Genomic DNA, 24529 nt, shown 5'->3' on the forward strand with positions numbered 1-24529 from the left:
CAGTTTTTCAATAAAGATTAAAAGTTCTTGCCGCCACCGAGAATCGAACCATGTGCCTACTAGCGATACTGAAGGACACACAGACAAAGTCTAATGGAGAAAAATAACGAAAGAGAACCATAAACGCTTATCGTAGTATACTACTGGCAGAAATTATCAACAAATTTGTAATAAAATAAAAATATTTCTTTACAGCAGTATTTAGAAGATCTGTATACACATTGCTGTTGCAATGACATAATTGCAAAGAATTTAAGGATTACTTTTTCTTACACAGTAGTTCTGGAAACTAACATCTATAAATATTTAGGAGATACTTTTATTTATAGTCATACGTTTTTACAGACTTATGAAATTAAATAAATGTTGTACACTGTACACTATGTTACGGACTTCATTTTTCATAAATTTTGATTGGTGTTAGCGCACTGTATTTTTGTAGTTATGACAGAAACACGTGCGACGTGACAAGTTTATCTATTGTCCCGACGCAGAATGTGCTAGACGTACTGTAACCTCACAGCTGTTATAGCTTTGCTCTTGCTGTTTAATATATTGGTTACAATATATATGTAAATATGTATTTACATGTGAGAGGTACATAGTAAGAACGTGAGTAATTACTGGCCTAGGACAGCGAGCACCGTCTAGACTCTTGTATGAGGTAACGAATGTGCCGCGGTGGCGTAGCTTGAGCGGTAAGGCCCACTCGCGTGCAGCCCCCGACAGCCCCTGGCGACCGCCACTCCTGGCCGCCTCAGTAGTAGCTGTAGTGGGGGTAGTGCGCCGCGTTGTCCACCACGTAGCCCGCTGCTCCGTCGTACAGGTCATACTCGTGCTGCGTCACGTAATGCGGTTTCACTACTTCTGTCAACAAAAACAGGTTTTCTGTACTTGACTGGTTACTTCATTCCCCATCAAGATGTTGAGGTGACAGCAGCCACAGCGTCGCTACTCAGAATACAAAAGTATTTTATCATTTTCTTGATCCTTTACAATAAGATAAAAGAGATAGTTGGAACGAAATTTGTACGATGCGCATCTCCTTCCTAGCCCTCTGCCTAACCCTCCGGGAATATCAGCGCTCCTCCCAGCCCCATCTCAGTCAGTTCACCTCCTAGCGGCTCTTTAAACTTCCCATGGTTTCCATCTCCACGAGTTTTTCATGGCCGTTTATGACAATCCTATCCACTTAAAAGAAAATTCCACGTCAGACTAAAACTACATACTTAGTAAACACGAGGACTGCATTCCTCCATCATATTCCACACCAACAAAGAGTTGATCCATACCATCCTCAGGTGCGTCCATGTAGACTGAATATTTGACCGACCAAAGTTCCATCACAGTGTCCGTATCATTGAAGCCAGACATCCCACTTTGCTTTCTGCATCCGTTTAACTTTGCCTACACGAATCCGTTACCAGCTCACCCCTTACCTCTCCCTCCTGACACTCATTGAACACTTCCGCATATCTTACACGTCTCCACCAGCTCGACTCTAACAACTCCCTCTAATTTCCAGCTCTGTTATGCTGCCGCACCTATTCTGAGACAGCCTACACCCATGCCTAAACACTCTCTATATCCTCTATATATTTTAACATACCCCTCTCTCAGACAAAGAAATTCGCCCTGACATTTATCCTTCCTACCGGATCTATACCACCCATATCAGGGCACTGTATTCTCTTCCCGTTATCTTGCACACATTCTTCCTCATAACTATGTACGGCGTCCATTTTAGTTACACCTTCCTCAAATTCCATATTTCCCCATCTTCCACCTGCCCACATTACACCAATTGCCAAAAACAAACCCTCTTAATCAACTGTTATTTCACGTCTTCTTCACCAGAACCACTCAACCCATCCTCTCCCAAATAATTCCCTCGGAATGCAGTTCGTTGTAACTTTAATGCAGGTAAGTGCATTAACAATTTTTCAATTTTTCTTTAAAATCAAGTATTTTTAACACTATCAATGAATAATCATAATATCAATAACTTTTAAATGTAAATGTTTTATCGTTTTTTAATAGTTTCAAGATGCATTGTATTAGTACAAACGCCAGCCCATCTCACCCGTGATGGGCGATGGAATGAAAGAACAATGGAACAGTGTAAGTTTCACAGTAGTAGCTTCGTTTGTGCTGTTAACAAGTTTGGTTATGCAAACCTGTGAAAGACAACAGGAAGGATGGACAAGGTATGTGCATACTGTCTGTGGACACAGGAGGAGCTGGTCTCAGTTTGCGAACAGCAAAAGACACTTCTCGCCACGGTCAGCCTCAAGATGCAGCGGTAGCGCGGAAGCTGGTGCATCTTATGAGGCACCTCAAATGCCGCTCGATTCGCTAATGGCCTCCGCTTGTGGGGTACCTTCCGAAGTACACGACGTGGGAGAACAGCGCTCGCTGCTGTTTGAGTGGTAGTTTGCAACCCACTGAAATCGCTCAAAGCGGAGAGTGATTGTTGGCTAGCGACCGTCTGGCCTTGCACATTCCCCCTACGAGTGGACAAATGGCTTCTTCTTCAGCAGGGTTTGAGCAGATACGCGGGGCGAGAGGTTTGGTAGTTATCGGAAGCTCCAATGTTAAGGTGTTACGGAGCCCCCAAGGAAGTAGCAGAGTTGGGAAGAAGTCCAATGTGTGCTCGGTATGTGTGCTAGGAGGGTCCATGCGAGAAGTGGAGGAGGTCCCATCTGCAGCTATAGATGGTGCAGGGTGCAGTCATCCGTAAGTTGTGGCTCACGTCGGCAACAATGACGCCTGCCGTTTGGTTTCAATTTGTACCGACGATTTACTGCTGGCCTACTATTTGTAGTTTCGTAACTATAATTGGTCTGCGCTCTTCAATTTGGACCTGAATGGAAAGTCTCGACGAGAAACTCCGTCGTTTCTATGATGGCTGCAGATCTTTGAACGTGTTACAGTGTACAGAATTGTAGGATTTCCCTATAGTTCAGGGAAGTGTTACACAGAGGAAACAGCTACTCAGGTAGCAGTGTAAACAGTGCAGTGCATATCTTTCTTCCTTTTTTGTTTTACGATAGGCGCTAGTTTGGAGTCCTCTGCTGAAATTTCACCTGGTGACACGCGGAGAATGAAATCAGAAAGCGTACAAAGTGAAGATACTTCAAACGTCAAATTTTTGAGAACAACTAAACGAAGCATTTGGCACAATGTACCTGTATTTATCCCTCACCATAAAAGCTGTCGCGCTCGAATTACGCTTGACACCGAAAGCTGGAATAAACTTAAATGGCGAGAACCTAGGTTACACCTTCCACAAAAATATTGTGACTGTCGAGGCAGAAATTGACTGTGAGTTGTCTCCAGGCGTGTAATCGGCCTAAGTGAACTAAGTCATCGGATGCCTGAACACTGTCGAAAGGCAGTGTTGTGTTCACAGACGAAAGGCTCTAGTTCCCCGTCCTTCTTCGAAGAAAGAATTTACTGGTTAATAATCTCCTGGCTACTACTGGTGAACTGTCGTCGTTGTGTAAATACTGTAAGCAGATACTAACAGAGAAGGGAAACCAAAATATTATTGTTGTGCGGTCTCGATTGTCTCCTGGTAGCTGTTAATTTTTTTCCTTTTCTCGCCGTGGCTTGGTATTTACTTTGTGAGATGGGCGGGTAGCCACGAAGGTTCGCGGACTTTCCTTCCGTAAATGTTACTTTGTCTGTGTAGTACGCGTGTGTTCTTAAAATTCACAACTTCGGCACATTCTTCTTGGTGTGCCGTTCATTTTCTACCTAGGGAGCTAAACATTGCTTGTCTGTTCCCTCGTCGGCATATTGATGGATTTATTAACTTTAATGACAATCGCCGCTATGATGATATTACTACCACTAATCCGCGCTTTACTGACAGTGTCGATAAGGTGAGGCATATAAGTCTGCAGGCTTTTATTGATCTGAATCTTTAGGCCGCGCCATATTCCTTATCATACTCCGTCTCTGCATGACGTTCGATCACTCTGCTTCGATGTTCTTCAAAAGTCCACTGGTGTCCCAGGATGGTGGAACACTGTCGAAAGACCGCTTAGTGTTCACTTAAAGAGCACGAAAGTCAGATATGTTTCAGATAACCCTTATATCGTGTCACGCTGAGACTGCCTTCTTACTAGCAGTATGTATTTCGTCAGCTGTGCATAAGAGATAATATTAATGTAGACAATAATTGGTGCTCCACCTGACTCAAGATGTACGTAGAGAGCCGGCCGAAGTGGCCGTGCGGTTAAAGGCGCTGCAGTCTGGAACCGCAAGACCGCTACGGTCGCAGGTTCGAATCCTGCCTCGGGCATGGATGTTTGTGATGTCCTTAGGTTAGTTAGGTTTAACTAGTTCTAAGTTCTAGGGGACTAATGACCTCAGCAGTTGAGTCCCATAGTGCTCAGAGCCATTTGAACCATTTGTACGTAGAGATGTCATAAGTTCAGGAAGTAAGCTAGATCTTTTATTACACATTCATGTGCCGAGTAGCCTAATCCTTGTAAGTCTTTCTAATGTTAAAAGGCAGTTGATGTGTTTCTCGAATGGCCTCTAACTTTTTAACAGACACACTGTGTTGGTGTCCAGTCATAACATATTCTGGGCCGGATGGCCTCTAACTTTTGAACAGACGCACTGCGTTGGTGTCTAATCATAACATATTCTGGGACGGAGAGGAGAAGTAGTGGACGGCCAAGTTTCTCGTGTGCCGTGTAGTCTTGCGTAACACAGCGTGGGCGGCAGGCACTGCATGATGTGGGTCTCGATACGAGTGCAACAATGGACAGGAAGTGCCGTTTCCTTGAAACGAATCCCTCGCCGGTCTTATCTGATAGCTTCCGGCAGGCCACAGAGGTTTGGAGATAACTACTGATTACATCTCGAGGGAAGGAGTTAATTGAAGGCTGTCGAGTCTCGCTTCTGTCCTCCATTTTTATCTCAAGCAGATAACGTTATGTGGCTGCTATTGAGGAAGAGCTGACCAACACCTGGCTTTGCGAACGGCATTATGTCGGGAGAAAGTTGTTTCCAGGAAACAACAGTTCTGAAGTAACAGGTTTCCCAATCGCGTAAATACGTACAAAATATTTCAAACTCAAGTTATGTAAAGCTGTCTTTACTGAGACAGCAGTTCTCACAATGAAAAGAAACTTATGTTTCCGATTGTGACAACTGAGCTTTCGGATATACAGCGAGCCCTTCGTTATTGTGGAAGAATCCAGACGACCAAACTTCATGCTTCTTATGATTCACCTCTTGTAATTCTGAGCTACCGGAACAGAAGGTGCACTAATGTATTAGTGAAATACAAAATTATAAATCTGAAACTAAATCTCTTACCTAGGAATACATCGCTACAGTGTACAGCTTACGAGCTAATTGCAGGATTCTTGGAAGAAAAGAAATTTATAATGATGAATGGGACTCTGTCGGGTGTCCCAGTCGTCTTACCACAACAAGCAACTTTTTGTCCAGAAGCAAAAAAATTTAAGCAAATGATGAGAGTTTAGAACGTATTCTGAATTCTAGTATAATAAATTTCCCAGATACCACAAATCAGCACGGTTTCCGAAACTCTGCTTCATATTTTCTCCCATGATATACTGCGAACTGCGGATGAAGGGCAATTGACAGATTCCATACTCTCAAACTTTCGAAAATCATTTAACACGTTACCCGATTGGAGACTGTTAAAGAAGGTAGGAGCATGCGGAATAGGTTCCCAGATATGTGAGTGGCGCGAACATTGCTTAAGTGATAGAACCCAGTACATTGTCCTCGACGGCGAGTGTTCATTAGAGACAAGGATATCGTCAGAAGTGACAGAGGCAAGTTTGATAGGACAGCTGTTATCTTCTGCATACATAAATTATCTGGAGGACAGGGTGTGCAGCAATCTGCGGTTGTTTGTTGACGATGCTGTGATGTCACAGTGAAGGGAAGATGTCGAAAATGGCGGTAGGATGAGATAAGATCGGATTAAAGGATGGTATTGAAGCGGGCTTCTAGATTTGTTACCCGTAGATTCGAACAACATGCAAGTATTACGGAGACGTTTTAGGGAATTCACGTGAGAATCCCTAGGGGAAAGACGACGTCCTCTTCGAGGAGTACTACTGACAAATCGAGAGAACCAGCATTTGAAGCTCACTGCAGAACGATCCTACTGCTGCCAGCATACGTTTTGCGTAAGGACAACGAAGATAAGAAATGAAATATTGGGGCTCATAGGGAGACATCTAGATAGGCATTTTTCCCTTGTTCTAGCTGTCAGTGGAATAGGAAAGGAAACAACTAGTAGTGGTGCAGGGTACCGTCAGCCACGCACCTTATGGTGGCTTGTGGAGTATGTGTCTAGAAGTAAATGTTTAGATATTAGGGAGACATTAAGCAGCACCATTGCCTTTCTTGTAACTTTGTTCGTTGCGGAGATATGAACATCAGTACGTCTCTTTTCTAGTATGCGGGATGACAAGATAAGGTGGATGGGGCACGTCTGCCAATATTTTCACTCGCAAATAGTGAAAAACCCAGTGTACTTCATGTGCAATACTTGCACACCTTCAGCACCCCACAGGTGATTTGAAACTTCAGCAAGACAACGCATCGTCCCATCGCACTCCCAACTGAGCCAAAATTGTACGCTGTAGCAACGCCCTCAGATGGAAACTTTATGATTGCTTACAGGGGAGAGCCCTACAGTTCAAATGGTTCAAATGGCTCTGAGCACTATGGGACTTAACTGCTAAGGTCATCAGTCCCCTAGAACTCAGAACTACTTAAACCTAACTAACCTAAGGACATCACACACATCCATGCCCGAGGCAGGATTCGAACCTGCAACCGTAGTGGTCTCGTGGTTCCAGACTGAAGCGCCTAGACCCGCTTAAATGATGATGGCGTCCTCTTGGGTAAAATATTCCGAAGGTAAAATAGTCCCCCATTCGGATCTCCGGGCGGGGACTACTCAAGAGGATGTCGTTATCAGGAGAAAGAAAACTGGCATTCTACGGATCAGAGCGTGGAATGTCAGATACCTTAATCGGGCAGGTAGGTTAGAAAATTTAAAAAGGGAAATGAATAGGTTAAAGTTAGATATAGTGGGAATTAGTGAAGTTCGGTGGCAGGAGGAACAAGACTTCTGGGCAGGTGAATACAGGGTTATAAATATAACATCAAATAGGGGTAATGCAGGAGTAGGTTTAACAATGAATAAAAAAATAGGAGTGCGGGTAAGCTACTACAAACAGCATAGTGAACGTATTATAGTGGCCAAGATAGCCACGAGGCCCATGCCTACTACAGTAGTACAAGTTTATATGCCAACTAGCTCTGCAGATGACGAAGAAATTGAAGAAATGTATGATGAGATAAAAGAAATTATTCAGGTAGTGAAGGGAGACGAAAATTTAATAGTCATGGGTGGCTGGACTTCGATAGTAGGAAAAGGAAAAGTAGTAGGTGAATATGGAATGGGGGTAAGGAATGAAAGAGGAAGCCGCCTGTTAGAATTTTGCACAGAGCATAACTTAATCATAGCTAACACTTGGTTGAAGAATCATAAAAGAAGGCTGTATACATGGAAGAAGCCTGGAGATACTAAAAGGTATCAGATAGATTATATAATGGTAAGACAGAGATTTAGGAACTAGGTAAGACATTTCCAGGGGCAGATGTGGACTCTGACTACAATCTATTGGTTATGAACTGTAGATTAAAACTGAAGAAACTGCAAAAAAGGTGGGAATTTAAGAAGATGGGATCTGGATAAACTGAAAGAACCAGAGGATTTGGAAAGTTTCAGGGATAGCATTAGGGAACGATTGACAAGAACGGGGGAAGGAAATACTGTAGAAGAAGAATGGGTAGCTTTGAGAGATGAAATAGCGAAGGCAGCAGAGGAGCAAGTAGGTAAAAAGACGAGGGCTAGTAGAAATCCTTGGGTAACAGAATTTAATTGATGCAAAGAGAAAATATAAAAATGCGATAAATGAAGCAGACAAAGAGGTATACAAAGTTCTCAAAAATGAGATCGACAGGAAGTGCAAAATGGCTAAGCAGGATCGCTAGAGGACAAGTGTAAGGATGTAGAGGCATATGTCACTATGGGTAAGATAGATGCTGCCTACAGGAATATTAAAGAGACCTTTGGAGAAAAGAGAACCACTTGTATGAATATCAAGAGCTCAGATGGAAACCCAGTTCTAAACAAAGAAGGGAAAGCAGACAGATGGAAGGAGTACGTAAGGGTCCATACAAGGGCGATGTACTTGAGGACAATATTATGGAAATGGAAGAGGACGTAGGTGAAGATGAAATGGGAGATATGATACTGCGTGAAGAGTTTGACAGAGCACTGAAAGACCTAAGTCGAAACAAGGCCCCGGGAGTAGATAACATTCCATTAGAACTACTGATAGCCTTGGGAGAGCCAGCCCTGACAAAACTCTAGCATCTCGTGAGCAAGATGTATGAGACAGGTGAAATACCCTCAGACTTCAAGAAGAATATAATAATTATAATCCCAAAGAAAGTAGGTGTTGACAGATGTGAAAATTACCGAACTATCAGTTTAATAAGTCACGGCTGCAAAATACTAACACGACTTCTTTACAGACGAATGGAAAAACTGGTAGAAGCCGACCTCGGGGAAGATCAGTTTGGATTCCGTAGAAATGTTGGAACACGTGAGGCAATACTGACCCTACGACTTATCTTAGAAGATAGATCTATCTTAGAAGATAGATGTCTTGTACTCCCGTGCCTACAACCACATTTCAATCCCCCATGACTATTAGATTTTAATCTTCCTTTACATGCTGAATTACCTGTTCAGTATCCTCACATAGTTTCTCTATCTCTTCATCTTATGCTTACGACACGTGTATGTGTACTTTAACTATTGTTGTCGGTGTTTTCTTCCTGTCGGTTCTGATTCGAAAGAACAACCCTATCACTGAACAGTTCATAGTAACTCACTCTCTCTCTTACATTCCTATTCATAACTAATCCAACTCCCGTTATACCGTTTTCTGCTCCTATTGATAATATCCTGCTGTAAACTTACAAAACAGACCGCCAATATAAGGAGTGAGAGTGCCTGAATAAGAAGGAATTTTCATAAACGAGGAGGGACCAGGCATCAGACTGCGAGCACCCGATTGATTATGGAGAAATGTGTATCTCTGGCTTATTGATTACGCTTAACTCTTCGACTCCCTAGATCGCAGTGAATTATGGGACGTACTTAAAAACATGAGAGAACCATATCATCACATTCACCCCATAAGGAATTTATACTGCGACCAGGATGTAAGGGTGATTATCCTATATGGCGCAACTAAACGGGTCAAGATTCATGTGCCGTCACAAGACTGGGCGCTTCTCTTGTGTTGGAGGTCAGCGGATATTGCTATATGGTATGCGCTGTTGCGTGTACTGAGTGAAATCAGTCTGATAAGCTCAAATTATAAAACCAGTACGTTCTTCTACCTGTGCTTGGTATCTGTCAATTCTAGATTCTCCAAGTTTTTCAGACGCGTACTCTTTTGGCCACTGGATTTGATGTCACCTGATTTCCCGTTATGTTGTATGCAAGGCTGCTCCCTATTTAACCGTCACTTTGCCTGGTGATGATTATTTGGATTTTATTTTTATTACAAAAATTCTCTTACAGATTGGAGGTGCAATATGCTACTTGGGTAATGGTTTTGGCCGCGCGGATTGGCCGCACGGTTTGAAGCGTCATGTCAAGGACTGCGCGGCCCCTCCAGCCGGAGTCCTCCCTCGGGCATGGGTGTGTGTGTTGTTCAAAAATGGTTCAAATGGATCTGAGCACTATGGGACTTAACTTCTGAGGTCATCAGTCCCCTAGAACTTAGAACTACTTAAACCTAACTAACCTAAGGACATCACACACATCCATGCCCGAGGCAGGATTCGAACCTGCGACCGTAGCGGTCGCGCGCCTCCAGACTGTAGCGCCTAGAACCGCTCGACCACCCCGGCCGGCTGTGTGTTGTTTTTCGCATAAATTAGTTCAGGTTAGTTTAAGTAGTATGTAAGTCTAGGGACCGATGAACTAAGCAGTTTTGTCCCTTAGGAATTCACACACATTTGAACACATTTTGGTAATGGTTTTGTGTGTAATCTTTAATATGTACGTATTTAAAATGAATTTATTGTTATGAAGCAGCATTGATACTTCATGTGTTTTCACTGTAGGGGAATTTCATACTGTTACGTGAGCATTTTGGTGTTGAGTAAATAATTCTAGTTGAGTAGCTACAAAGCGGATTCGTTTACCGATATTGTAACATTTTGGATTGGAAAACGTGTCTTTTCAATTTCTAAATTGTGCTAATTTTTAGGAGAAAATAAGTATTTAGAAGTTGTGTAAAGGAAATAAAAATTTTGGCAAGGAGCAAGAACGACCCGCAGCTCAACCCAGTCCTTCCTGTTACTCCCTCTAGTGGCATAATTCAGAAAGTATTACGGTTAAGCTGTCTATCGCAACCCTATTTCTTCAACCTCAATGCAAAGCACATTGCGAGGGATGCAGGGTTGGATGAAGAAGAAATTAGAATTAAAATAGCTGGGATAAATATAGATAAACTTGGAGGTGCAGATGATACCATCCTGACGAGAGAAAGTGGAGAAGAGTTCCTAAACGTGAAAGAAGAACGTGTAAAGGCTAGCCTGATAATTCCACACGTCACACCGTTCCTCGTGGACAAAGGTAGAGCACACACCTGCCGTGATGACCTGCGGCACGGCGACGACGTGCGCGGCGGGCTGGTGCACGACCGGCGGGGCGGCCACGACCACGGGCTTGGCCACGACCACGGGCTTGGGCGCGGGTGGCGGGTGCACGGCGGGTCCGCTCTTGCTGACGACCGCGTTGAAGCCGTTCACCGGGTCCGCCGTGTAGTCGACCGTGCGCACCGAGCCGTCCGGCTCGACCAGCGAGTACTGGCCCTTCACCACGTCCCCGTGGCGCGACTCCGACTGCTGCTTGATGTCGCCCGTGTTGGGGTCCGTCACGCCGTACTTGAAGGCGTACCGCGCGGGAGCCTGCAGGACAGCGCGCAGCGTTAGTTGCTACTGTACCGTAATGCGGGAAGGACCCCAAGCTAGACTTCGACACTCGACAGCTAAGCGGGCATTGGAGCTGGACCACTTGCTTAGATGGACGAAGGAGAAAGAGCTTAACGAGTGAGCACTACAGTCACTAAGACCATCCTGGCACCAATCAGAAAGAAACGACGGAAAATCTAAAATTGGGTGGACAAGTGACAATTTGAGCCTATTTCCTCCCAAATACAAGTCCACCGTATTAAGCTTAGCATAACCTCCCCAGAATATTGAGAATATGTTAGATAACTATCTGTTTGGCTTTAGGAAAAGTGAAGGCATCAGAGACAATTCTGATTTTGCAGTTGATAATGGAAAATAAGGTAATTTCCAAGAGTGATTGCCTATCGTGTCTATCGAAGTGGCGGGGTCCAAACGATACATATCGAACGTGCTATCGTAAATCGCTCAGATGGAAACCCAGTTCTAAGCAAAGAAGGGAAAGCAGGAAGGTGGAAGGAGTATATATAAGGTATATACAAGGGCGATGTATTTGAGGACAGTATTATGGAAACGGAAGAGGAGATAGAAGAAGATGAAATGGGAGATATGATACTGCGTGAAGAGTTTGACAGAGCACTGAAAGACCTAAGTCGATACAAGGCCCCAGGAGTAGATAACATTCCATTAGAACTGCTGATAGCCTTGGGAGAGCCAGTCCTGACAAAACTCTACCATCTGGTGAACAAGATATATGAGACAGGCGAAATAACCTCAGAATTCAAGAAGAATGTAATAATTCCAATCCCAAAGAAAGCAGGTGTTGACAGATGTGAAAATTACCGAACTATCAGTTTAATAAGCCACGGCTACAAAATACTAACACGAATTCTTTGCAGAGGAATAGAAAACTGGTAGAAACGGACCTCGGAGAAGATCAGTTTGGATTCCGTAGAAATGTTGGAACACGTGAGGCAATACTGATCTTACGACTCACCTTAGAAGAAAGATTAAGGAAAGGCAAACCCACGTTCCTAGCATTTGTAGACTTAGAGGAAGCTTTTGACAATGTTGACTGGAATACTCTCTTTCAAATTCTGAAGGTGGAAGGGGTAAAATACAGGGACCGAAAGGCTATTTACAATTTGTACAGAAACTAGATGGCATTTATAAGAGTCGAGGGGCATGAAAGGGAAGCAGAGGTTGGGAAGGGAATGAGACAGGGTTGTAGCCTATCCCCGATGTTATTCAATCTGTATATTGAGCAAGCAGTAAAGGAAACAAAAGAAAAATTCGGAGTAGGAATTAAAATCCATGGAGAAGAAATAAAAACTTTGAGGTTCGCCGATGACATTGTAATTCTGTCAGAGACAGCAAAGGACTTGGAAGAGCAGCTGGACGGAATGGACAGTGTCTTGAAAGGAGGATATAAGATGAACATCAACAAAAGCAAGAGGAGGATAATGGAATGTAGTCGAATTAAATCGGGTGATGCTGCGGGAATTAGACTAGGAAATGAGACGCTTAAAGTAGTAAAGGAGTTTTGCTATTTGGGGAGCAAAATAACTCACGACGGTCGAAGTAGAGAAGATATAAAATGCAGACTGGCAATGGCAAGGAAAGCGTTTCTGAAGAAGAGAAATTTGTTAACATCGAGTGTAGATTTGTCAGGAAGTCGTTTCTGAAAGTATTTGTATGGAATGCAGCCATGTATGGAATGAAACATGGACGATAAATGGTTTAGACAAGAAGAGAATAGAAGCTACAGAAGAATGCTGAAGATTAGATGGGTAGATCACATAACTAATGAGGAGGTATTGAACAGAACTGGGGAGAAGAGAGATTTGTGGCACAATTTGACTAGAAGAAGGGATCGGTTTGTAGGACATATTCTGGGGCATCAAGGGATCACCAATTTAATATCGGAGGGCAGCGTGGAGGGTAAAAATCGTAGAGGGAGACGAAGAGATGAATACACTAAACAGATTCAGAAGGATGTAGGTTGCAGTAGGTACTGGGAGATGAAGAAGCTTGCGCAGGATAGAGTAGCATGGAGAGCTGCATCAAACCAGTCTCTGGACTGAAGACCACAACAACAACATCGTAAACCGATCCTGCGACTCTGGTAGTGGGCGTTATGAGTATCTTCACGGTGGTCGCTACAGCAACAACAAAAGAAGAGCGTTACAAATATACTTTTAATTGCAAAGGAGACGACTTACCTTACGCGTCGTCGGTATTGTCATATCAAAGTCCATTACGGTGGTCTGGATGGATAATTTGGAAGAGTCGAACCATGCATTCTTCCTGATACTCGTTCGTTTTCCGCACTGTCCACAATGAAATTGTAAACGGTATTTCAGCATCGAAACTGTTCTTACGAAGTTTTACACACTTCGCACCGCCACAGTCTACACAGCCCCTTCTTCCCTCGTCCAGTAGTACTCCATATTTGCGACAAAAAGTCGAATAATTTTCTACGTTGGATAAACTTGGAATTAGATTTTCCATGTGAGGAAATCCGCCGAAGAAACGTCAAGAACACCAGACATCCCACTCACTAACCACATAAATCGTCTGGGATTCCCTAGCAATTCACAAATAATTCCTGGAGGTATGTAATTTAGAACAACTAAGGGAACGACGGGAAACAGCTAAAAATGACGATCACAAATAACTGATCACAACGCCCGCCACCAGTATCGCATGATAGATTTACGATCGCACGTTCGATATGTATCGTTTGGACCCCGCGTCTTCGATAGGCAAACATTCTTGGAAATTACCGAAAATCAAGACACGTTCATAGGGTTTGTCGATCTGGAAAAAGCGTACGTCAACGTTAAATTGTTCAAGATGTTCGAAATTTTCAGAGAAATAGGGGTACGATATATGGAGAGATGGATAATATACAATACGTGCAAGAGCCAAGAGGGAATAATAAGAGTGGACGATCAAGAACGAATTGCTCGGATTAAAAAGGGTGTATGACAGGGGTGTAGTCTTTCGCCCCTACTGTTCAATCTGTACATCGAAGAAGTAATGATGGAAATAAAAGAAAGGTTCTGAAGTGGGACTAAAATTCAAGGTGAAAGGATTTCTGTTACGATTCGCTGATGATATTGCTCTCCTGAGTGAAAGTGAAGAATAATTACAGGATCTGCTGAAGGGAGTGAACAATCTAACGAATACAAAATATGGATTCGGATTAAATCGAAGAAAGACGAAAGTAATGAGAAGCAGGAGAAACGAGAACGGCGAGAAACTTAGCAACAGGATTGATGGTCACGAAGTAGATGAAGTTAAGGAATTCTGCTGAATAGGCAGTAAAATAACCAATGACGGACAGAGCAAAGATGACATCAAAATCAGACTAGCACTGCCAAAAACGGCATTCCTGGCCAAGAGAAGTCTTCTATCATCAAATTTGAGGAAGAAATTTCCGGGAATTTACGTTGGGAGCACAGCATTGTATGGCAGTGAAACATGGACTGTGGGAAAACTGGAACAGAAGAGCATTTGAGATATGGTACTACAGACGAAAGTTCGAAGGGATATGTGGTAAAGGAAATGAGAGGATGGTAGCACATCTGTTAAGACATCACGGAATTACTTCCTTGGTACTAGAGGGAGCTATAGAGGGCAAAAACTGTAGAGGAAGACAGAGATTGGATTACATCCATGTCACAGCTTTTGTGCAGGAGAGACTCCTTTAGGGCCTCAGATGCTTAAATCGGTAATATTTTTTTTCTAATCACATACATCAGCCCTTGACGAAAGAGTGAAACTCGTGGTTTTTTGCATATGTGAGTGTGACGAGTGGGTGTAGTTGTCATGTCATGATCTGTCAACCTTTCTCGGTGAAACTGTTGATCTACAGTGTCTGGATTTGTAGCAGAGTTGATGTCTTTTTTTTCTTTCCACGGCATTTCGACAACTTCCTTAGCTGTATTCGTCAGATACTGAGGGCATGTTTCGTTGCTCTCTGTTTAGACTCCAACCAGATTTACATACGTTTCGTAGGAGTTAAAATTAGGGTTTCGTTGGATTTCATGCAGCAAACAACGAAATATGCGCTCATCTGACGAGGAAAAACTACGCCAGCCGTCCAAATGTATTGATAGGATATCGACAACAATAACTTAGTTGCCAAAGCAGACGTTAGGAAGTTACGTTGAGTCATGCATGTTCGAATATTTTGCCATAATATTGATCCTGAGGACACTGTCGCTTTTATACTATAGTGCGTAATCCAATATTGTTAGTGCTAGTTTTTGACTTTAATTATGCTTATGAAATGTCTATGCAGGACAAAAACAATGGCTCAGCTTAGCACTGCCAAAGACTTCTGTGCAGACTTTTGAATCTTGTGCCAGAACTCCTATAAAACATAGCCAGTGCATTATTATGTACTGCTCTATTGAAGGGATCAGCTTTTCTAGTTTCTTGTCGTTTATAGCTATTTGATATCCTTGTACGCCTTTGTTCAGACTGGACAGAGGAATGAAGCAGAATGAAGCACTCCCAGATAGTGAAAATTTGATTGGAGGACACTTTCTGTCTCATAGAAAAAAACCAACCTTACAAGAAGCAGCAGGCAGCAGTGACACAGAGAAGTAATATTACATTTTCTACTAGGCAGCGGACAAACTAGAAGACCATGGGTTCGGTTAACCGTTAATTGTGGATTTGGCGAATAATTACTAGTAGCAGTATTCCGCTCAAAGGTCGAGATAAGAAAAGCGACTGTTTACATCATAGCATGGCATACTAGTCTTCCTTCCTGAAGGCTGACATGCCCGCTGTAGACATTCAGTACAAAGTGTACAATAAATGTACTTTGTTATAACACATTAGATTTATCGAAGATTCAATGAAATGTTTCGGAAACTGGCTGCCTAGAAAAGTAGAGATTTTTAAAGTATGAATACCTGAAGTACAGTACGGGTTTATATTTTCATGTTATAGAGGACTACAAACAAAATATAAATTTTAATTCATTGCTTCAGCTTCTATCCTTATCGAATATAAATTTGAGACTTATATGTCTCCATGAAAATGTAATTCCATCAGAACAAAAATAGCAATATACAAAAACGCATCCTTTTCATAGATTGTATAAAGGACTCGGTAAAGTAAACTGCAATTGTTATGGGTGACATTAAGAAGAAGAGCCATACAGATAAGTTTGTACGGTTAATTCAGAAGATCTATTATAACACAAGAATCCAAATAATTGGGGTTAATGAGAAAAGAACAGTTCGAGTCTCGGTCCGGCACTCAGTTTTAATCTGCTAGAAAGTTTCATAGGATATTAACTTAGGAGTCTGACAGAGCTGCAGCCTTTCATCACTGCTCTTTAATATAGACACTGGCGAAATTGTACGACAAGGAAAATGAAACTACGGAATTACGATATCGACCGACAAGATTATACGATGATGGTGCCATTCTCAGAGATCAAGTTTTAACCTCGAGCACTGAAGTTTGCTATGGACAGCTGTCTATGACCACACAAAATATGTTAGACGTACAACATGCCATTAAGAATAAAAACATAAACCGTAGCGTTTTATGGGACAAACCCAGTAACGAAAAAAACAGTGATACGAAATATGTTTATATAGCTAGTAGATAGATTTTCAGTGATTGAGGCCTTGCTAAGATATAGAGGAGACCTAGCTCAAAATGACAAACGGTACAACTAGAAGATCTCTCCTACATAATGTAAGGACAGAAACATAAGTTAATTTTTTTTGTAAAGTTAAGGAGTACCACTATTGCTGTGTGGGATTGAATCACGGGTAATGACAAAGAAAAAGATAAAATAAGATTATAAGCCAAAGAGTTTAAATTCTTCAGGGGTATAGCAGGATACAGTAAGTTAGAGTATAAAAGACATAAAGATAACAGGAATGAATTGAAAATATTTTATATACATGAAATTTAAAGAAATATGTAAAACGACGCACTGGAAGAGTAGCATGAAGATGGAAGGACCTAATGCAACTGGAATAGATCAAGGAAGGCCTGATGAAGCACAAAAAAAATATTTTTTTATATATCGTAATGCAAGAAAAGAAAACGTCACTCTGAAACAGACACACCGAGGAAATGCAATCAAAATTTCAGACTACTTGCATTATAGTCTCTTACGAAGGAGTCAAAGGGTAATGTTTAGACTGGACACAAGAGTGTTTTATCATGTTGGAGGCTACTTACTCCAGCCTACCTACTACGACTTATGATCTGACTAAACCAGTCAGTTATGTGGACAACGATGGGTAGGACGGGTGAGGGTTGGAATAAAGTAGTAGTCAAACGGGAATACCAACCACGAGCTTAGCATTTTTTTAAATACGCGAAGTATTGCAGAGGTGTAAAAAAAATTCTACGACCAGCCGGAGATGAGAATGGGCTAACGTCCAAAAGATGAGTTTCACGCTAAGAACTCAACATGTTACAATATGAATTCGAAACATTCAGTCTAAGTAAAAGGATTCAAAGACCGTCAGTAGATGAGGAATGATTCATGTTGAAACCGAGGAAAATAATTAACGTCAGAAAAAGAACAATAGGTCAATGAAATGCTTGCCTTAAAAAACCATGGTTAGTTTAACAAATACTTCAAGGTATCTGTGAATTTTATATCTTCTATTTCCATTACTGATAGCAGCTGTATCAGAACAGATAGTTCAAAAAATAGGAGAAAGTTCAAATATAAAATGAAATACCAGAAACTAAAAAGACCGTTGAAAGAATTAATACGTGAAACAGAAAGATTAAATATAACTTTGCAGGCGTGGTTTGGGGGAAGAGGGTGGGGGGAGTTATTGCAACCGGAGAGAGCAGCAAAGAGTCGACACTGTACACTGAAATACATTAACACAACATAAATACAGTGATGCGATGTAAGAGTACGAAAATATTCACGAGGACGCTCTGAGAAAATAATTGTTGCCTTGTTAATCTGGTACCGGGAAAAAACGTCAAAGTAATTAAAATCAGTGGCGTATTAGTTACATTTGCTTTTAGCATCTACGAAACAAGAGATATTTCATCAGATGCTCGAAAAACATTAACCGCATTTTGCCAAAGAAGAAACTTGGCTGATATCTCCGGCTTCAAATAACTGACTGAAATGCTACATGGGAAAACAGAAGCAAGAATTGCAAAGTACAGATAGCAATGTGAAGTTACAGACAACCAGTTCTGAAAATAAAGCAAACGTTACGGAAAAAAATGAAAGTAACTTTCCTGGTATTACTGTACTTAAGACAATGCTAAGTGAAATAAGACGTCAGCAGTTATATAGCTGGATGTGAGTACTGTGGGAATGAAAATTCGTTACATCTACGAATATTGGTTTGAAATGACAACAGCCGTACAAGTTAAAAAGGTATTAAGGTCCTGAAAAAATATCAGAATACGGATAACTACTGAAGAGCAAAGAATAACCATATTGTTGATCAAAGAATATAATGACATTGAAGCTGAAAGGAAGACCAATAAGAATTAAAATTGCTACTTTATTTTAAATACAATAAACAACACACGCAAAAATTAGGACGAAAATATTGAAAAAAGAAATCTGTGAAAAATTTCGTTCTTACTTAATAGAAATATACTGATTTCAAATGTTGACCTAAAATTATAAAAAATGTTCATCGCACAGTGAGTTTCATTTCAAACTTCTTCATGAAGTTGAAACTTTGAAAGTGGAAAGTTTCCAAAGAAGTAAATTACTATTGGAGGCAGAGAAAAGAGCTGTTGGATGGGCCATGTAGTGAGTCTATAGGAGGGTCTGTTAATTAGGATGTTGCGACATGAGGCTGCATTTAGTACAGTAGATAATTTGATGGGCTATCTGGAGGAGGGCGTGCTTACCGGAAGGAATATCGTGCAGTGTTAACTAAGTCCGTAGAAGAAGAAATGAAAAAAATGAAATACGAAAGACAGATACTGAAATACAAGGAACAGACTACTCATAATGCTAGGTGTCGAATATATGGCAAGTGTGTATGCCACTCGAGATTGAGAGAGGGGTAAAATTGTAGGCTAGAAAAATTGTAGACTAGCGAGTAATACGCATATTCCCCATACGTAGCAGTTCGAAAACCGTAGTTCGGGTTGAATGAATTATCTTTGAGTACCCATTGTGATATCTCAGAAAGCGACAGAGAGAGAGAGAGAGAGAGAGAGAGAGAGAGAGAGAGAGGGGGAGGGGTGGAAGAAGAAATAAGAATGATGAAATAAGTATGCCCATCGATTCAGAAGCAAAGGATCTGTGGTCGTTGGACACTTTTGTTTTATGAGAAAGAACTGAAGTGCAACACTGCTGACAAAAACTTTCTGGATACGGATGTGAAATGTGACGTAAGTGTTCACGCTGATGTGCTTGCTGTATCAGAAGATTCTAGAAAAAGGTGACACACATGGCGAATTAGACTGCAACTGTCGAAATGAATGGGTTTCGTACGACATTGTTACAAATATTCGACACAAGCAGTCTGTCACTGAGTACTGAACGTAGAAAATTTCCAGGAGTAATGATTTTATTATCAAGGGAAATACGGGGTATTACTTGGGGCGTGACACCAGGGGTGCATATTGTAATAATAGAGGGAGGCAGAAATACTCCGTTGTCGTTTATAACCATATTACTGTGGCACCATACAATAAATCTAATGAAAGCGTAGCTCTACCGAGCAAAATGTGCAACCAGAGCGTATATACAAATTTTGAAACGTTAATTCAATGCATAACCCTGGAATATTTGCCTGACATATCAAACAGCATACTGTTTTTGAAAAAGGAATGCTTCCTGTCTTACGTTATTGTATTTTTGATTATGACATGCATTAAGAATACTAGAATTTCGATTGACCATTGAGATAAATTTGCGTTCTTTTTCTGGTATTGTAACTGGAAGTAGGTGTGACGTCTGAAATATGCGGAGCATACTGGAACTATAAAGTGGAGTAACACTAACGAGGTGGAGTTGTTTTTTGTTTGTTTCTTTCAGTAGATGATGGAAAATATATGAAATTTATAGAGCGCTGCTTAATACTAGGATTTTGCGCATTCTCTCAGCACCAACACGAATGACATTAGAAGACCCCAAAACAAGTACTGTTACTTGGAAAGAAGAAGAGAAAGGAAATATATGTAATAATTCCCTGAAATCTGAATCTAATACTAGAAAGCGTATTTTAATACGAATGAAATGATGGTTTTACATAAAACGCTCCATAGGGTGCACAACCTTTATAATCGTGAAACAGAGCCCAATCGGAGAAGAATTAATTTCTTTAAATTTATTTGTCGCTGTTTTTACGTATAAAACACAACGTAAAAGCTCCTGCTGACCGGGTTTCACAATTATTATTACTAGATCCACAGTAGATTAATGATGCTTTATCCTGATTTTATGAATAGTTTGAGGCACAGCTCGGAAACCTAAGATCACATTTCTCTACTTAAGTATTACTAAGATCTGAATAAAAAGAACGTGATTGAAGATGAATGTAACTTTTACCAATTTTTATGCGAATACAGAAACAGGGGTCTTTCTAAACATTATTTGGAAGTTGTAAATGGTTCGTAAGCATAAGGTACATCATTCGTGAGAATGTTTTAATCTACCGAGGGGTATAAAAACAAATTAACACCATCGCATAAGTTTCCAATATGAACCGTGATATACTCGTAACGTGGAAATTGAGTGAGAGGTACATGAATACCCGAAATGCCTCCTTAATTTGGCGAGGAAAGATATTTTAGGTCTTATAACGAGTCCAATAGTTTTTCTGCTAATCACTACTTTTCGAGACGTTTCATCTGCGTTTACACTGTTTAAAACAACGCGTCTTAGTTAAGAGAAATTAAAATTTATTTTCTTTTCCATGATTAAGTACATGTTTATTTTACTTATTCATTAAGTACAACGACTATACTTTCACATCTGTACAAGACCCTTCTCATCGACGTAATTGTCTTCCTGGTGTTTTTGAGTATGTTATGATGTTTCTTCGATGAAAATCTGCTTTTAAGAAAGAGATTTCAAATATGGATTTCCAGTTTATATCGTCAAAATGTTTTTCAGAATTTGTAGTTGTATATACATGTTCATCTCGAATTGTGTATCTACTATTATATGCAAAAATTAATATGAAATTAGGCTTGGAGCAATCAGTAATTCGTCTTTGTTGGAATAGGTCTCTCTGACACAATGGACGCTAACTTCCGCTACACCTCCGTAATTTACGATGTTATCGTTTTCTTCTTTTTTGCCACAAAGAACTACGACAAAATAAAATTTTAAAAAAATCAAGAGTTTTCTTGAAGACTCCAAATAAGGAGCTAAAAGAAATTTCGTTACTGTCCCACTCGCTGGAAAGATAAGTTCATGTTCATACTGTACTCAAGAACGTAGACGTTTCACTCACTACAGAAACAGTTTGTTGGCAAGTTATGAGCTACGTGACTTGAGAAAAAACGAGGAGCTTTACGCGAAGACTAGGATAACGTCGTTCCTCAGTTGCAAACGACGTAATCATCCCTGCGGAAAGGAAGAGTCAATGAAGAAGCGGAAATGTTATTCTAAGTGCCGGTAACGATCCTGTTTCTGTTGAAATAATTGCAGAAAGAGATAATAACTACGATTCTTGCATAAGGAGACCTTTCCGCTGTTGTGTACACAATTTGCGTGTACAGTTATTACTCATTACTGTCACCAGATAATGACGGACATATTTCTCGGTAACCTACAGTATTTTCACCTTCGCTTGTAGCAAATAGCATCAACGTCGTAATGTTTATATTCACACTTATCCTTTTGGCAAAAATATCTCTGTGCAAACTATTTCCACTCAGGGTTATTACGTGAAAATTTGATCCAGTGAGAGGATGGCCTGTTGACCGTCATGTTATTTAAACACACTATTACTATTATGGCAGCCCCATCTCACTTTTGCAATGGATAGCGTGCCTCCAGTCCCCGAAAGAAGATTTCAGCAAATCGGAAGATTCTGGAAAGAATGAAACATCATAAAGATCCAAAAACTTTGAACTTATCGGCAACGACCGTGTAAGCCTATTTTCTTAAACGACAAAATTGTTTAAATAAATTGAAATGAGACTATCGAGTTTCATATGTTCACACGAGGAACGTTGTTAAGAGTAGGGTATAAGTAAACTAGTCACGTTTGTAGCTCTAGACCGATTCTTGATTACAGAGGTAAACTGGAGAACCCGTAAATCGGCTCTGTGCCCTTTCCACGCAAGAAGAGAAGAGTGTTTGATACAATGATTTCATCAAGCAGAGTAAACTGTAAACGATTGTTATGCAGTCGACGATCACTTGATACCAAGGCTAGTAAAGAAAGTACTTTCTCATACTCGTTCATTCTGTCGATATCCAAAGTTGGTTGGAATGAGAGCGAGATGTAGATGTAGAACAACGAAACGAACTACATTAACACGAGATGAACGCGTTTATACAACTACGTACCAGCAGAGTCTGTGAGCAATGGCGTTTTTCGTGAAACGCGACACCAAACGTCCATTCACAACGTTCACTTGGGAACTGGTTGTGATGGACCTTCAATTCTTGTCAGGTTTGAAGCAGATTACGGTTGTCTCCTGTCGGTTAGGATCTCTGTACGACCACTGTTCTTAGACCTTGCCACATGTCTATGCACTCCGTCCTCAGGCCACGAGTGGCCTACCGGGACCATCCGACCGCCGTGTCATCCCCAGTGGAGGATGCGGATAGGAGGGGCGTGGGGTCAGCACACTGCTCTCCCAGTCGTTCTGATGGTATTCTTAACCGAAGCCGCTACTATTCGGTCGAATAGCTCCTCAATTGGCATCACGAGGCTGAGTGCACCCCGAAAAATGTCAACAGCGCATGGCGGCCTGGATGGTCACCCATCCAAGTGCCGACCACGCCCGACAGCGCTTAACTTCGGTAATCTCACGGGAACCGGTGTATCCACTGCGGCAAGGCCGTTGCCCTCACATGTCTGTGAGTGGTAAAATATTTCTTGAAGACAAGTTGCACAATCCGCGTTAATACATGGGCTGACAAATAATTTGTCCATTTTATCTTATATTCAGTTCCTGAAATTTGTTATTTGCAAATTTACTTGCTGTTTATTGTGGTCTCTTTATGAAGGGTGTCCCAGCAAGAATATCAATATTTAGGGATATAAAAGGAACGATCATTCGAAGCAATAAAATTATAGTAAACATGGGCCCTTCCATGGATACCTTCATCTCCGATACTGTGAAACAAACCTACTCTACTGCATACGCGTACTCTTTGCTTTCCGTTTACTGAGTGGTGATGGTATGGTCGAAACAAGAAAAAAAGTCCGGTAAACAAGGGCTCTAAAGCGAATACCTGAAGAGCTGTGGGTACTTGTTTATCCTTGCTGCGGTGAGACACGTTTTTCCTGCTTGAAAGGTGCTCATAGCCCTTTGAGGTATGCATTTTAGAGCCCATGTTTAATAGTTTTTTTGCTTCGAATGATTATTCCTGTCATATCTCTGAACACTGACCATTCCTGCACTGATGGCCTATCGTAATTGGCTTTATCAGTCGTAGCGTGTTTACGTGAAACGCACTCCTATTTGAAATGAGCAGCTAAACGTTAAACTCTATAAAATAATTAAAGCACTGTGGAAACTTCAAACGCTGAAAGTAACATTTTTGTTAGGAGACTAAAAAAACAGTCTATTTTTTGTACATAACTTTTTTTGTATCCAAAAAACAGAGGAGGCATTCTGACACCACAGAATTATGCTACTCACATCACCGCAAAAAATAAAGAGAGAAATTAGAAAATAAGTAGTTTATTGAGAACGTTCTAAGTGCCATACTAGGTAACTGACTGGTTCCAAGCGCTAATAACAAAGTTTTTCTTTCAGAATTCATGTACAGATGTACAGCAGTAATGTTGTAACTAACAGAACTGCAATCAACAAAAATCATTTCACATGCTTTTAAACTGTTTACAGGAGAATAACAAAACTGAATTCATGAAAATGTAATCTTGCAGTACTAACTTCTATTTCTTACACAACTCCGTTATCGGGCTCAGATGTCGCAGTGTTTACAGCAGAACTCTCTGAGCTGTAGAGAAAGAAATAGTAACATCGACAACAGGTCATTCTGTTTTGCAACTGATAAACATGGCTGATATTTAAGAAGAAGTACGGCATTCCATACATCATGTTCTTTCAAGACACTAACGTTTTTCTATTCTGAGGTTTTAGAGCGAAAATTTTAATATCTCCTTGAGAGAAATGCGTTTGAGAAATCTTAATCATACTGAGTTTGGATCTTTTACAATTTTGCATGGAAAATAATGTTTCAGTAGCGTTTTTAATATCAATGAAGTCATTCACATGGATTGGAATTATAGGGCATCTTACAATCTTGCATGAATCTGGC

The 24529-nt window shown here is 41.0% G+C and overlaps 1 protein-coding gene and 1 pseudogene across 1 annotated transcript in view; both read right to left on the bottom strand.

Annotated features, from left to right (window-relative positions):
* Positions 1-208: 208 nt before the first annotated feature.
* Positions 209-24529, bottom strand: part of LOC124545246 (cuticle protein 19-like) — a 33127-nt gene continuing 8806 nt past the window's right edge. Inside the window, exons 3-4 of the mRNA XM_047124119.1 lie at positions 10749-11070; positions 209-867 (exon numbers count right to left, since the gene is read on the bottom strand). Coding sequence (XP_046980075.1) covers positions 758-867; positions 10749-11070 — 432 coding nt within the window. The 3' untranslated portion in view covers positions 209-757. The remainder of the gene's footprint in view (positions 868-10748; positions 11071-24529) is intronic.
* LOC124546321 lies at positions 22970-23087 on the bottom strand (annotated as a pseudogene).

The sequence above is a fragment of the Schistocerca americana genome, chromosome 8, assembly GCF_021461395.2.
Source record: "Schistocerca americana isolate TAMUIC-IGC-003095 chromosome 8, iqSchAmer2.1, whole genome shotgun sequence".
Classification (NCBI taxonomy): Eukaryota; Metazoa; Arthropoda; class Insecta; order Orthoptera; family Acrididae; genus Schistocerca; species Schistocerca americana.